The sequence below is a fragment of the Stigmatopora argus genome, chromosome 9 (assembly GCF_051989625.1).
Source record: "Stigmatopora argus isolate UIUO_Sarg chromosome 9, RoL_Sarg_1.0, whole genome shotgun sequence".
In the NCBI taxonomy this organism is placed as follows: domain Eukaryota; kingdom Metazoa; phylum Chordata; class Actinopteri; order Syngnathiformes; family Syngnathidae; genus Stigmatopora; species Stigmatopora argus.
The window spans coordinates 17,931,434-17,946,148 of record NC_135395.1 but is presented as its reverse complement, the minus strand read 5'-3'; the positions used below and the strand labels follow the sequence as shown (position 1 = coordinate 17,946,148).

General features: G+C 43.8%; 1 protein-coding gene across 1 annotated transcript in view; it reads right to left on the bottom strand.

Moving 5' to 3' along the window:
- Positions 1-14,715, bottom strand: part of fat2 (FAT atypical cadherin 2) — a 70,088-nt gene that overhangs the window by 9,499 nt on the left and 45,874 nt on the right. The window contains exons 18-22 of the mRNA XM_077609269.1: positions 13,715-13,858; positions 11,933-12,130; positions 8,184-8,784; positions 7,479-7,679; positions 3,875-4,029 (exon numbers count right to left, since the gene is read on the bottom strand). Of these exons, the coding sequence (XP_077465395.1) occupies positions 3,875-4,029; positions 7,479-7,679; positions 8,184-8,784; positions 11,933-12,130; positions 13,715-13,858 (1,299 nt within the window). The remainder of the gene's footprint in view (positions 1-3,874; positions 4,030-7,478; positions 7,680-8,183; positions 8,785-11,932; positions 12,131-13,714; positions 13,859-14,715) is intronic.

Below are 14,715 nucleotides of genomic sequence, written 5' to 3'. Positions count from 1 at the left end.
TTATTGATTATTCATTTTCTGCAATTTCGAGTATTCAATAAGCCTACCATGCATTTCTTTGGAATGTGGGAGGAAACCAGAGTACCCTGAGAAAACCCACGCAGGGCCGGGTAGAACATGCCAACTCCAGACATGTGGACCGACCTGGCTTTGAACACAGATCCCCCACTGTGAGGCCGACGCCCTAACCACTTATCCTCCGGGGCGCCCCAGAAAATGAATAAATGAATGAATAGGAATTGCCATTTTTACTACAGAAATTCGATTGTTTGACACACTGCCACTGGAACCAAGAGCGTTCCACTCGTGTCCAAGGCCACGGGGTTTGCGGCAGGTCGGTTGGTTGTTTGGAGTCGGCAGAGCATGTGGGTGAGAGCCACGGTGCGACTTTAAACATGTCCAGGGTGCTTATCGCTGGCTCGCAAAGATGCCGCGCGAGTGCTGGCGGCTGAACAAGACGCAGCCTGGCCTCCTAATCTATTTTACATCACCGCGTGTCATCTTTGCCGCCAGATATTTCAAGACCAGCCGTTCGGAGGATTTACCGCATCGGTCGCGGACCACGCGCGGCTCGGCGCCGAGCCCGCCCGCTTTCCCGCGGGACGGGAAAAGCCCGCCGGCTTCGCGACTTCATAAATCAACCACTCCGGGTTCCCGTGCGCCGCGGGATTTTTGTAAAAAAGAAAAAAATACCCAGGAATAAAAGACCAAGCTTTATATAGAGCGTTCTTACGACTTGGCCGGAAAAAAAATGGCCTGGAATAAAATAGAATGCTTTATAGAGCTCTCTTACTACTTCGCCAGCGGGTGAGGAACTCATTGGCATGCAAGGCAGCCATCTTGCCAGCGAATGGCCACATTAACTGGCACAGCGGGGTTCCCCATGGCGAGTCCTTGGCTCGCGCTAACCCGCGTATTTGCGTGCGTTCCAAAACGTCCAAAAGACGGACGGTCTCGTTGGGAAAGAGAATGAAACGGATTTGTGACATGCGTCAACTCGCCGTCGCCGTTCAGGTTTGCGGCAATTAAAACGTGGGAGGCGCCTTTCCACAATCAAATAATTAGATCGGCGACACGCGCTCGCACGGTTTTCATATCCAAAAACACAAGGGGCAGAATGTAAGTGATGAATTCAGGTGATGAATTTCAGATACGTTTTTTTCCCTCTTCGTTTTTACACAATTTTTAATTTCCAGTTTTTGTGTTCTCGCACTCCTTTGGGTACAGATGAAGATAATAATTGTCATCAGGAAATCAGTCTATGATAACAACTATTGAACTTAAAAAAAGCTATTTCCAAGTGGAAAAAAAATCAGTTTTTACAATATTTAAAAACCATTAGACTAGGAATTATTTCGGTGCAATATTTCTGACAACAAATACAGCAAACCTTTATGATGGGCGTTAGCGAGTTATTTAGTTAGTTAGCTGGTTAACAAAAATATATGTATCGTCAAACAGCAGTCGACTACAACTGACAGTTTTTTGATCATTTCAAATGGTGTACGTCATATAACAACTTTTGTATGGGATTTTTTTCTGTTTTTTTTTGTAAAAGCGATCTCATTTAACCCATTTTGGCTCTAATCCGGATTGTCTCACTGTTCACTGTTAGCAGACAAAAATGTCATCGTCGACTGCTAATATTTTCATGCTTTAAGCACGCGCATTCCGCCTTTTCACTATATAAATATAGCGCGTCAGCAAGCAATGTACCCAGACAGTCAAGCTGTCAGCGTCATACAGCGACATCTACACAATCTTGAATTTAGTGCATACTGATTGGCCCGTGACCGGACGTTTGGTCGCCCGGATGTTTGGTCGCCCGGACGTTTGGTCGCCCGGGTGAATATAATTTTGAGAGCTGGTTTCAACAGTAGATATTTAGATATTAAACTCTCTCATGAATATAATTTTGAGAGCTGGTTTCAACAGTAAACTCTCTGTCATGTTGTCAAACATCCGGCGACCAAACGTCCAGGTGACCAAACGTCCGGACGACCAAACGTCCGAGTACCCCTGATTGACCACCCCACCCACTTTGGAGAAAATTTGAGACTTTTAAGTGCGCCCTATGTGAGTAAATATGGGCCACGTTCCATTTTTTTTTATCGGCTGGGATAAAACTCCGAGAAAGTAGACCCCAATTTGAGTTGATTTCTTCACACATCTCTTTAGTTCTATTGGTTGTTTTTGTCAAACCCTTTCCTCAAAAAACCTGAGTCGGTAGCCTATAGATGACCATCTTCAAAAATTCCCTGTGAAGTCCATCCCGCTCCCTGTGAATCCGTCTTAATGCGCCTCTAAAACCCAGGAGTGCCACGCTGCCGGCGCGGGATGAGGTGTCCTTTTGAAGGTTTTTTTCTTCTTCCCAGAATCAGGGTGATTGAATATTCTGCCCGCGTGCGACGAGCCCCCGCGAGGGGCGGCATCACGCGGCACTTCATCTGTTCAGAGAATTATTCATGGCCGGAGCATACAATACAAAGCGTTACACCGTTCCAGCTTTGTTGTGTTGGGCTCCAGAGCCCATTCCATTGACGGCTAAAATGTCCTTTTCGGGGACCTTTCCGCGTCAGATCGTCCTAGAAAGTCGGGAGACGCTTTTCACCAGGAGCCGTGTCACGTGGCATCCTCGGGTCGGGTTGTTGAAATGTTAGAAAAATCACTGAGATAATAGTCGACAACCCCCTTCACGTTTGAATTGACCTTGAACTCTTTCCGTAGCATTTACGATGCTAAATGTCCAATCACGTGCCTGTCAACTTATACGTTTTTCCGTATTTTATACGATTTTTGATCATTGCAAAATGTGTAGACCATATAACAGCTTTTGTACGGGAATGTTTAAGTACTTTTTTTGTAAAAGCGATCTGGTTTTACCCATTTGGGCTCTAATCCCGATCATCTCGGTCACTCGTAGCAGACAAAAACGTCGACTGCTAATATTGTTAGGCTTTAAGCATGCGTATTCCCCTTTTACTATATAAATATAGCGCGTCAGCAAGCAATGTACCCGACAGTCAAGCTGTCAGCGTCGTACAGCGACATCTGCATATTGATTGGACACGCCGTCCACTATGGAGCAAATTTTAGATGTACCCTATGTGAGTAAATATGTGACATATTTGTAGTTTTTTATCGCTTAATGGAAAGTTTATGATTTGATGCGAGATCTTGGTTGGGTTATTAAACCGTGGCATCTTTTCAAAATAAAATATTGATTCTTGGCGGAAATAATATTGCGATATATCGCCATTTGGAGCCGCATTGTGAACGAGTGGTTAGCAAAGCCACATGTCTGATATCAACGATTCAATCGCTGTTGCGTTCAGATCTTCCGGTGTTCTCCCAGTGCATGTGTGGGTTTTCTCCGGGTACTCCGATTTCCTCCCACTTTGCAAAAACATCTACACCAGGCTGGTTGAACACACTGAATTCAAGCAATCCTCCACAATACTCGAACTGTTATTGATACGGATCGGTGTCTACGTATTAGAAGCGGGGTAAGTACAGCTCCTACGTGGGTGTTCTGCCGTCTTTGTACTGTTAAGCGGTGCTCTGCCATGGAAATAGGCCGACGCGGACCATGCCCCGAGGCCCCTACAGCTTGGCGCCACAGGCGACTGTAGCTAGCCTGCTGCGTCATGCCGCTTTCGCTCGCGATAGACACGTCAACCAAATTTCACGGGGCTCGGAGAAACGGGTCAAAACCTGTTAAGCACGACTAAAACAAGTTGGAAATGAAGGTTTTAAGCCAAAACTTCCCGTGTCCTCTTTAGAACAAATTGAGGAGACTTTACGTTAGTCGGAATATGATTTTTTTTCTCAGTCTCAACGAATAGGACCAAAGAAAGCCAACCACGGACTGTACCTGCAAGCTCGCCCAATCGGTGCCGTTGGCCAGCATAAGGAGACCGTCTGGCTGAAAGGTCTTGAAGCTTAGGGATAGGGTCAAGTCCTGCTGGTCCTCATCGAAGCCGTGGACATGCTTGAGGTAGGCTTCGTCTTGGAACCGGAGCGCTGATTCTGAGACGAAAGCAAACGAGACAAATTGTTTGAGATATGACAAAAACGAGAGAAAGTGAGTTGAGATTCAAATAAGCGTTTGAAACAAAGGTTGGTTTTAAGTTTGAGTTTGAAAGGCAATTTCGAAGCGTGTGTTTCAGAGAGCGTCAATGTTTGAAATGAGTCAGAACCTAAAGGCAAAACTCCATTCTCAGAATTTGGATTTTATTCTCAGAAAGTCAAAATTCTCAGTTCTTTCTCAGAATTGTCACTTTCAAGTCAGAATTCTGAATTTAGGGGTTTTGCCTAAAATTCTGACAACTGAAGAAACAATTCTGACTTTATATATCCACAACTCTGACAATAAAGACATAAATCTGAATGATCTTTTCTTCTCACTCACCCTAATCCTCTTCCCTACCCGTGTTATGTTCGCAAATGAGTATTTTAAATTCAGTCAATTCTCATTTCAGTATTAATTTATTTTTATGAATAGTCGACAAGACTCGAGCGAAGCCCATTGAAGGCAACAATTGTGGCTGGATCCTGCAAAGCATTCAAAATGGCAGCGGCAGGCAACGTGCGCCGACAAAACCTGACGCGAAGCCGGCGTCAAATCCGATCTGACGTATGTCAGCGGCAAGGAGGAGCTCCGAAACAGACAGAAAGTGCCTTTGATCTTTTTCTGAACGGTCCAAAAGCCGAAAGACGAAAACGCCGCCGGCTCACAGTCAGAACGTCAACATCGCTAACGAGAGACGAGCGACCGGATGAGTCACTCGGAAGCGCACTTCAATGGAATTTCTGAAGAACGGCATTCAAATGAGGGCGGTCCTTTGCCATTATCGATGGCCTCCTCAATAACGAGCAGCAATACCTGCATCTAAACCACCAAATGAACCAATCCCATCAAAATCTCTCACCGGAATGAAGATTTCCACTAGAGTACAGCCCCCGTTAACTCATTAACCACCATCGAGGGTGCTCGTGAAAAAAAATTGGACGTCTAGGGCCGTCACTTGCACTCACAATTGAGCGAATCGTATCGGGAGGACGCCAGATGTTCCCACATTTCAAATGTTATTAGTCTCCCCAGTTGCCGATAGGAAGCTCGGTTATCAATGTTTGTCTTTTTCAAAGACAGTGTCGCACAATCAAGGTGGAACCTCTTCAATTGCCGTTCTACCAGTACAAACGGATGGGACATCTACTGGTGATAAACTCATTTTAAGAGTGGTTACACGTCTATCAAGGGTGCTAGAGGCACCAGACCCGTAATTGGTGGCCTGCCATCATAGTAAAGTTGAAAATAAGTTAGCCCAAATGCTATCCGTATTAATTTAAGGATCAATGTCGAGTTAAAAAAATTCAGTGCAGGGCTGCTCAATATGTTGATCGCGAACTACCATTCGATTGCTAAGGTACTATTGTTAGCTCGCATGACAGTAAGATTGGATTCAATGATTGGTTTTGTAGTAAAATTTGATCTGGGACTTGAGCTGGGGAAACAGCGCCACAGCAGTCCAAGCACCATTACTACCTGTCTCGACTATTTTGCGTCCTGCTGGCATCAGGTCGATCATCACCATACATAAGATGTTTGAGCAAAAAAGTTTGTTGTAGTATCATGATGACAGCAGTCCGTCTGATTTAGAAAATTTGGTGACTACGTCTTACAGTCAGGTGGACCTTAGCGTCCCAAACTTACAGTATCGAAGTGACATCCTGACCAGCCACTTCACCCTTGACTGACTCGGGCTGTAATTAAATTCTAATAACCCCCTCTAAAAGATAAGAGTGTTTATGCTGGGTTTATAGTGATGGTTCTCCTGAAAAGCGCGCTATCGGGTGGGAGCGGAGCATCGTATATAACATGGGCTGTAAATGCCAAATTGAAAATAAAAGAATATAAAAACAGTTTTACTGAAGAGGACATCATAAAAGGAGATAGTAACTTTTCCCAGCAGTGCAAGAAAAGGCACGGCGTGTCCTGACGCCGTCCTGACGCCGTCCTGACGCCATCCTGAATGTCTTATCAGCTCAGTTCAGTTTCCCCCAAAAGTCTTTTGTCAAAATAAAAGCAAAATCCAAAACAAACGCACGGCGACATTCCGTCCTACGAAGCCTATGGCTGGTGTTTATTTTGTCTGCGCAGGCTGACGCTAATCCTGGCAAGAATGCCCACACAAATCAAAACCTGTATGAATAGCGCCTTGGTTGCCTTTGACACTTCTAGTAGGCGTTCAAGGCTTTCCTTGTCAACAACAAATAAAAGATGTTTGCCCAAAAAGACGTGATTGCAATGCATTGTCAGGCTCTGCTTTGTCTTATTCGCTGGGGAACATCTGATCAGAAAATGATGCAAACTAACTTCCCCCGTTTATTATAACTGTGAGAGACAAAGTCACTGTTGCAGATTATCCGCCAATGCAAGACCGCTTATGACACGAGGGCAGGCAAAAAAAAGCACCTATATATTACCAGGTGGCATGCAGGGGAACATTATTCCACTCCAGATATGTAGATGACAGCAATGCAAACAGCAACAGCCCACAATAAATTAGGACAAAATAGCATCTTTTGCAAAATGGTTGGAAAAGGATCATTTACAGTCCAATTTTTATGTCAGTTATAGAGAAGTAACAACTTTGAGTTCCCCCTGCCTAAATAAACATTAAAATATACGCAATCACTCCCCAAATCCCCTAAAAGACTGTCAGTTGACCACTGAGCTAACCTTTGAACAAACCACAACAAACAGTAAGTAAGAATTAGCAGTTTTAACAATAAACTAACCAAGCAACCAATCAGGCAACCAATCAGGCAACCAACGAACCCACCAAGCAAGCAAGCAAGCAAGCAAGCAACCAACCAACCAACCAACCAACCAACCAACTGTCCATTGATGGACAAACCACAACAAACAGTAAGTAATAAGTAGCAGTTTTAACAATAAACCAACCAACCAACCAACCAATTGTCCATTGATGGACAAGCACAATCGTAATATTGCATCAATGCAGTACTAAGATGGCATCATTAATCTCATCTTTGCCACATATTCTCTTTATAAGATCTACTTCCCGACCACTGGCCACCCAACCCAAAATGGCCGACAGCGATACACACCGCTGAAAAAAAGCAGTGCTTGATGATGATGTATGTCCAATCGTTTGACCTCCAATCATCCTTCTAGTGTGAATTTCAATGAGTTCATCTATAATTCATGAGGCATTCATCCAATGAGTTTATCATTAGCAGACGTCCAATCTTTTTGGGTGGCAGCGAATGATCATTATTTCTTTCGCTGCCATCCCTTCGAACGGATTAGACCTCAGCGGCGTCAACGCCAACGTTGCTACATTAGTCTCCAGAGAGAGCCTTAAAATTTGTCCGCAAACATAAGTGATAGTGTTGCCAAAATGTTGTAGTCGTTCCTTTCCAACTTGGCTGAATATTGACGGACATACCGTTGCAGGGACATATGCTCTCCCAGCGGTGCGGCGGCGTGATGTACGCCAGTCTGGCGGTGGTGAAGTGGCTCATGGTGTCTCTTGGCAAGTAGACGGTGTTGCTGCAGCCCCGTGGCGGACATCCGGCACCAAGACAGCCGTTGTGGGTTAACTGAACAACATTCAGGCCCTGCGAGTCCTCGATATCCGACAGGATGCCTAAAGCGGGCCAGGTGACATGAATTTTGTTACTGTTCGTTCTGGAAATTTTGGACTCCAATGTAGTTTTCCCATCAAGTCAAAGCAAAGAGCCTTGAGGATCGTATTTGCTACACTGTAAGGTGCAACTAGATGACATCAATTTTCTCAAAGGCCGGCATATACCGTTGCGTCTTATATATGGACCAATATTGGTTAATTAGTGTAAGACATTCCTTATACTACTACAGCTCCATCTAGTGGATGTATAAGACAATCCCCCACTACTACCACCCCTCTACTGCTACTGCGTTTTAGAATCTGATGCGCCTTATGTATAAAACAAATTTGAAGATAGGGCATTCATTGACGGTGCGCCTTATAGTGCAGAAATTATGGTAATTGTGCTTACCTTGTTCATCACCCTCCCAAAATGAAATATCATACCACATTATTTATCGCAAATGATACGTTACAGATAGTAATCCCAGTTGGGAACCGGATTCCAGGAGATTGGAGGATTACCTGCTAGTCTCTTGGTCGGTAGCGGGCGGACGGGTCCGGTCTGAGGCCTCCAGACCAGCAGGACCTCCAGAGTGGGTCGATCGGGTGGCATCTGCAGGCTGACCAGATGCAACTCCTGCCGGGGAAAGTTCAGCGCTTGCGCCAGGCCGCGCTGGAGGCCCCGCCAATGATCGGCCAGGAACTCCTCCGGGGTAATCCCGGCCAGTCGTAGGCTCAAGCCCGAGTCCAGCGCTCCCTGCGTGGCGGCCCACACGTGGGCTTTGACCACGGTCCAGGTACTGAATCTGCCATCCGTCACGCTGACGTTGAGCGCGTAGGAACCCTCCTCCAGGTTTTCCAGGGCCCAGATCTGGCCGTCGGTCCGGTCTACGGAAAAGCGACGTCCGGCAGGATCTTGGGAGATCAGCGCGTAGGACAACACGTCCTGTGGGTCTTGGTCGGAAGCGTGGAGGCGGCCAACCAGGCGCTTGGCCGAGAACTTCCCAGGGGACGTGATGAAGACCTCCAGGGGGAGCACGGAAGGCGGGTACTTGCTTTGCTCCGTGACGTTAATGCCCACCACGCAGATGGAGGAGAGCGGAGGGTGGCCGCTGTCCGTCACCTGCGAACACGAGGGTGAAGTCAAAGTATTACGTGGACTGACTTTTGGAAAAATGACATTGACATTTCAGTCCTCAGGGGTGCGGAAAATAATGTAAATAAAGGCAAATCATTCTCTCTCTAAACAGTTCTGTGCGGTTGGGTTTCGCGGAGGGGCTCGTTACTGTTCACCGGCTCGGCCCGCCTTCTGTACTGCAGGCTGAGCCAATTTGGGTTGTCATTACCATAAACGCCGCCAAGCACCAGTCCTTCGAGGTACGTAAAGGTGACCTTCAGTTATTTTTCCATCCGTCACTTTTCAAAACCTCAATGTCGTGTTAAGAGGTCGATGTGACAGTTTGCCTTGCCTAGCGGGTAACTGACCAATCGCAGTGCGCCCGACGGGCAAACTAACAAATGAGATATGGCGCAACTACCTCTATCGATGGACACTCTCCAAACAACCAAACAAGGAACCGTTTCAACAACTACCGTATTTTCTCGCATATTAGCCGCCTCCATGTATGAGCCGCACCCTTAAAATGGTTGAATTTGACAATTTCTCTCGTATAAGCCGCCCCCTGATTCACAATTTTCACCTCCAAAATCATGGTTTTAATATGGAGTACAAATGTATTACTTTGAAGGGAAAATCTTAAGAAAAATCATGAGTTTTTTCACGTTTTATGCAAGATACTTTTTTTCTTTAATTTCATTCATAGATGTCAAAATGAATTTAGTTTTAACGTTGCAGTTTCGTGCACGTCAAGTCTAATTTATGCGCATATAAGCCGTACCCTCGATTCCGTCATCAAATACAGCGAATATGCGAGAAAATACGGTACGTTTACGGCCTACCAACAGATAGACAGACTCTCCAATCAACCAAACGACAAACCGTTTCAACAGCTAATCAAACAAAACAACAATTATTCAACCAATTCTCGTTAAATAAAAAAAACAAACCAGCCGGAGTCCAAACCAACAGCTAAACAAACAACAAAGACTCTAACAACACCCCACGACAAGACATTTGAAACTGTTGCTCAATTGGTGGCATTATAGGAAATAACAAGCTTGTTTATTAATGTCAGAGATAATTGCTCTCAAAAATAAACGATGCCCTTCATGGGAAATCTGTGTGGAATGGTTTTGCATTTCGCTCATAGGTTAGTTTCTGGATTTTCGTCGATTTGCTATTAATTTGGGGCATTTTTGGGGCATTTTTGGGGCATTTTTAGGGCAACTCGTTGTGTCGCTTGAATATTTTCGGTCACATTTCAAATTTGGAAGTGTCACTGTATTATTCTATTGTACCGTTTTTCATTTTTCAGTCCAAACTCAAGTCGACAAAGCCCTCAGATCTCGCATTTATGTTTTTTTTAGCGCACGTAACCAGTGACCCGGACAAGAGGCATCGCGCAGTGACTCGTTCGTAACCATTGCTGCAATTTGTTTTATCGAGCAGCGGATTTCTTCTGGTCGAAAGCACTTCCATGTCAGATCCAAATTGGAAATAGAGCAATTTTGCAGCAAATGCCAATCAAATACCGTGATGGTTCAATCCAGATTCGTAATTTCTCAAACAATCAGGAGTTCCTTTGACAGCGTCCATCAAAACGGGCCTTTTGTCAGACTTTTGCACACAATTTGCCTGAAAAGGACAGACACAAAATGGAGGCTGGCAACTTTGCTGATGGCAGCAATGTGAAACGGGATAGCGGCAATTAAGCCTGGCCTGACCGAGCCAACGACTGTGAAATCGCATGTACAGAACATAAATATTAACAGCCTATGTTAAGACCCCAGCTCAATTTCAAGCCCGGTGGCTTATATACGTGGCATTTCAATTTCTTAATATTTTTTTATCAATTCATCCGATTCATTCATCATTAGACATTAAAGAGGAAAACATGAAATAGGAGAAGATGCAATTTTTTGAGAGACTGTTTGGTAATGGGTGAATCCTTTTTTGATTACATTTGGGGAATTTTTAGGTCACTTCTTTGTTCATTTCCATTGATTATTCTCGATGTTCAATCCAGTTGGATTGGACATCTAGCACAGTCAATGGCATGCAAACATGAGCATTCAAAATGAGTCGTCCCAGTATAAATTCTGGGGTTGATTTCCTGTATAGTTTGGATTATTTGGTGTTAATTTTAGGGCAATCTTGGGTGGCACCCTGTCGAATTTGTGCCTTTTTCAGGATAAATGGTTGCTCTATATTATTTATTATTTTTTGAACTTTTTAAAGTTGAGATCAGTCAAAACGTGATGGCTGTAAGGTGCAAAAAATATATATATATTTTTACATGTGGGGGGCTTAACTTATAAAAAAATGCTGCAAATTCTTTTTTGATGCACTGCAGATTAAAAGGGAATGTCAGTGGATATTTATAGCGTTATTAAATGACTATGTACATTGGGATGTGAAATTACAAAATTGAACATGCCTTTTGAATCGAGACATTGACTTTGCTTGAAGATTTTGGAGCCAAAGTTCAATCAGTGACTGGCGCGGCCACACGGTGGAAAATAACAGATCCTCTTTTCTGATACAATCTCTTGATAAAATGTCATTAAATAAATAATTTCTCGGGTGCGCTATTGCTCGCTTGCCTGATTGTGGATTTCATTCTGCCCGACGACCTCAGGGCCTTGCGTGCGTACTTTGCAAAAATATAAATATGCCTCATATGTGGTGCCGACTTTTAATGTAGCTTTAAAAGTTGCAAAAGTTGTCCGAATCGACCGACCGACCGACCTTTTATCCCCTTTCCGCACCCGTGGAAAAGCGAAATGACTTGACAGCTGGCTTCGGGCACCAGGCGGGGGACACCCTGAATGGGTGGCCAGCCAATCGCAGGGCACGAGGAGACAGAGGACAACCAATCGTAACTAGGGTTAGGCCATTTAGAGTCTTCAACCTTTTTGGGATGTGGGAGGAAACCCGAGGTATCCGGAGAAAACCCACGCAAGCCCGGAGAGAACATGCAAACTCCACACAGCCAGGACCCACCCGGGATCGAACCCTCGACCCTAGAACTGTGAGGCCAATGTGCTAACCACTCATCTCCTAGGCCGTGATATATAATATAGCCCGAGTAAATAGTGTGGTGAGAAAAAAAGTGGCAAAAAGGGCAATTTTTCTGGTTTGTTGCTCTTGCCTGAATCTTGAGGGTGTGCCGCGCCTGGATGGTCCTCCTGAGGGGGGCCGACAGGGACAGGAGGCCCCCCTGGTCCACGTGGAAGCGGCGGTCCTGGTTTCCGCTGACGATGTGAAAGGAGAAGGGCGCTCCGTTCTGAGGCGTGTCCTTGTCGCTCACCAAAAGCTGCAAGACGCCACTGCCCACGGCCTCGCCCTCCTTGCGAAAACAAAGCCCAATCGTGACACTGATTAGAATTAAGCAAAAAATAAAAAATAAATTCCCCCAATCATAAATTGATTTTTTTAAAATAAAAAATAAATTCCCCCAATCATAAATTGAATTTTTTTAAATTAAAAATAAATTCCCCAATCATAAACTGATTTTTTTTACATTAAAATTTAGCGAATAAGCTATGCAGAACAAAATAAGCTTGTAACACGTTTAAATATTTTCATTTACATGAACAAAGTTAACTTGACATTGGCTTATTATTATGGTTGCCATCCATCCCAAATGGGAAGGTCGGCATTAAATAATCATGCTTCACTGCTGAACGATCGCTGCCAACCCTCCCAGTCAAAATGGATTGGACGTCTATCGGCGTCAAAACTTTAAAATCAGTAAATGTAGAATCATCACAATGGCTGGTGGCCATTTTCTTTATTTGATTGAAAAGCCAGTTTGACTTGACAGCATGAAATTTGATAGTCCGACCGTAAACTCTTAACAACTCTGTCTCGCTGGTCCGCCATTTTGCTTTGAATTGTCGATTTTGCTTTAATCTATCCATTCCCAGGCGTCACGTCACTCCGCCACCTGCCTCTACTTGACACAGCCGCTTTAAATGTCCAACCATCTTTAGTCAATTGATTACTGTGGCGCGTGGAAGCATAATTTAACGCTATTTGAATCTGTAAAAAAACAGTCTACACCTGGACAAGGCTTTTCTTCAGGAAAATTCCAATGATTAATAAAACAAAATGACTAATTGCATTTCAAAAGCAGACTTTTCCAATACTCTACCTTTTAAACTGAAGACTTTATGAGAAGATGATTGATCGGATGGTGACGTTTTTAAGACAGACATCTGTCTAACAAGCAGCTCGTATGGTTTATGCCACTTTTGAGACCCATCGTCATAGCAACAATTTGGCCAGTGTGCACTTTTGAATCAGTTCTCGACAAACGTGATTTTTTTAATGCTGTTTAATAATGAATAGAAAATATTTTGATCAATTATTGTCTTGATTGAAGCCTATTCTAATTGGAACTACGTCTCTCGTCAAGTTTATCTTTGAAACACGTGATAAAAATCTCATAATCTCAAAAATATAGAGTTGTTTTAGGGAAACATTCTAATTTGAATGACCAGTTTTAGTGATCTAGGCGCGTTTTGGAGCTGGCAGACTGTCTTCCCTGACCTGATGAGCAACTCTAGCTGTCAGCCTTTTAAAAAGTAGCTTCTTTTGACATTTTCCATTATTTCCCTGCACGCCCTGGTCATTTTTTGCTCAAAAGATAGATGTGAGACCTCTACTTAATGATCATTCAAGCATGCGCCGTCACTTTAGGGCCGTTACGTACGGAGAATGAAAAAAAAGATCAGATATGACCCCAAAAAAAGATCATTTATGCATTAAAGCTGCAGTCTGAAAACCGTCTGAGTATCTTTGACAGTGGACATCCTCAGATTGGATTTTTTTTGGTGTGTGTGTGGTGTTAAGTTTTGCATATCCCTTTTCGGTTATTTCACAGTGGAGGCTAATAGCAATCGAAACATTTTTAGAATGATATATTTACCCGTAAAAGCAGATTGTGCTGGACCTGAGAGAAGAGCGGCGGGTTATCGTTGGCGTCGGCGACGGTGATGGTGACGAGGACCGCCGACGAGAGCGGCGGATCGCCTTCGTCCGCCGCCTGCACCGTCAGCGAGTAATGAGGAAGCTAATATGGGATAAACAGAGAGACAAAAATATATCTTAGAGATTTTTTTCTTTTTGTACGGGCACATTCACGAATACTGATTATTTATACGAGTATAATGGGCAAAGTTCGGGTGCGCGTTATACACGAATCTCAGTGAAACACTGCCCTCCATCAATGATGTAAAAACCTGTCTTTGGGTGCGAGAGCCCGTTCTATTGGCCGGTACTCACACTTGGAAAAAAGAACTCAAGAAGAATGGAATAAATTGTTTGGTGAGTCTGATGATGATGATGAATCAGACTATGAAAAAAGTTAAATATTATGATGATGAATTATACTTTAAGGAATGAAAATTGTAAATTCCATTTGAGAATTGTGTTTATACTGGTATTTTGTTTTACCATGTTTTCGTGCCATATGTTGTGAATAAATGTTTTGTCATAATTTTCCAGCTACCATCGGTGTAAAGCTGAGAAAAAGTGGAAAAAAAAATGTTTATACCAATTTTTAGACGGAAATTATGGGTGCACGTTATACTCGAATAAATATGACACTCAGAGTGTGACAATATAGCGATACGTTGATATATCGTGATCATTTGATTGCGCTAAAATTTGATAAATTGTTGGAAAAAAATGTCACCGTTTAATAAAGGCTGCTAGCAAATTTCCCTCTACAAAAGCGTTTGCGTTAACTTCTGAGGTTATTATTATGGTGAGCCTCGTATTGAATCCATACCTGTCAACCTCTGCCGATAACTGCCCTTATAAATGATTATGATTCCCCTTACAAACCCCCCAAAAACCTTACAAACACCGTACGACTCGTACGGTGTTTGTAAGGTTTTTGGGGGGTTTGTAAGGGGAATCATAATC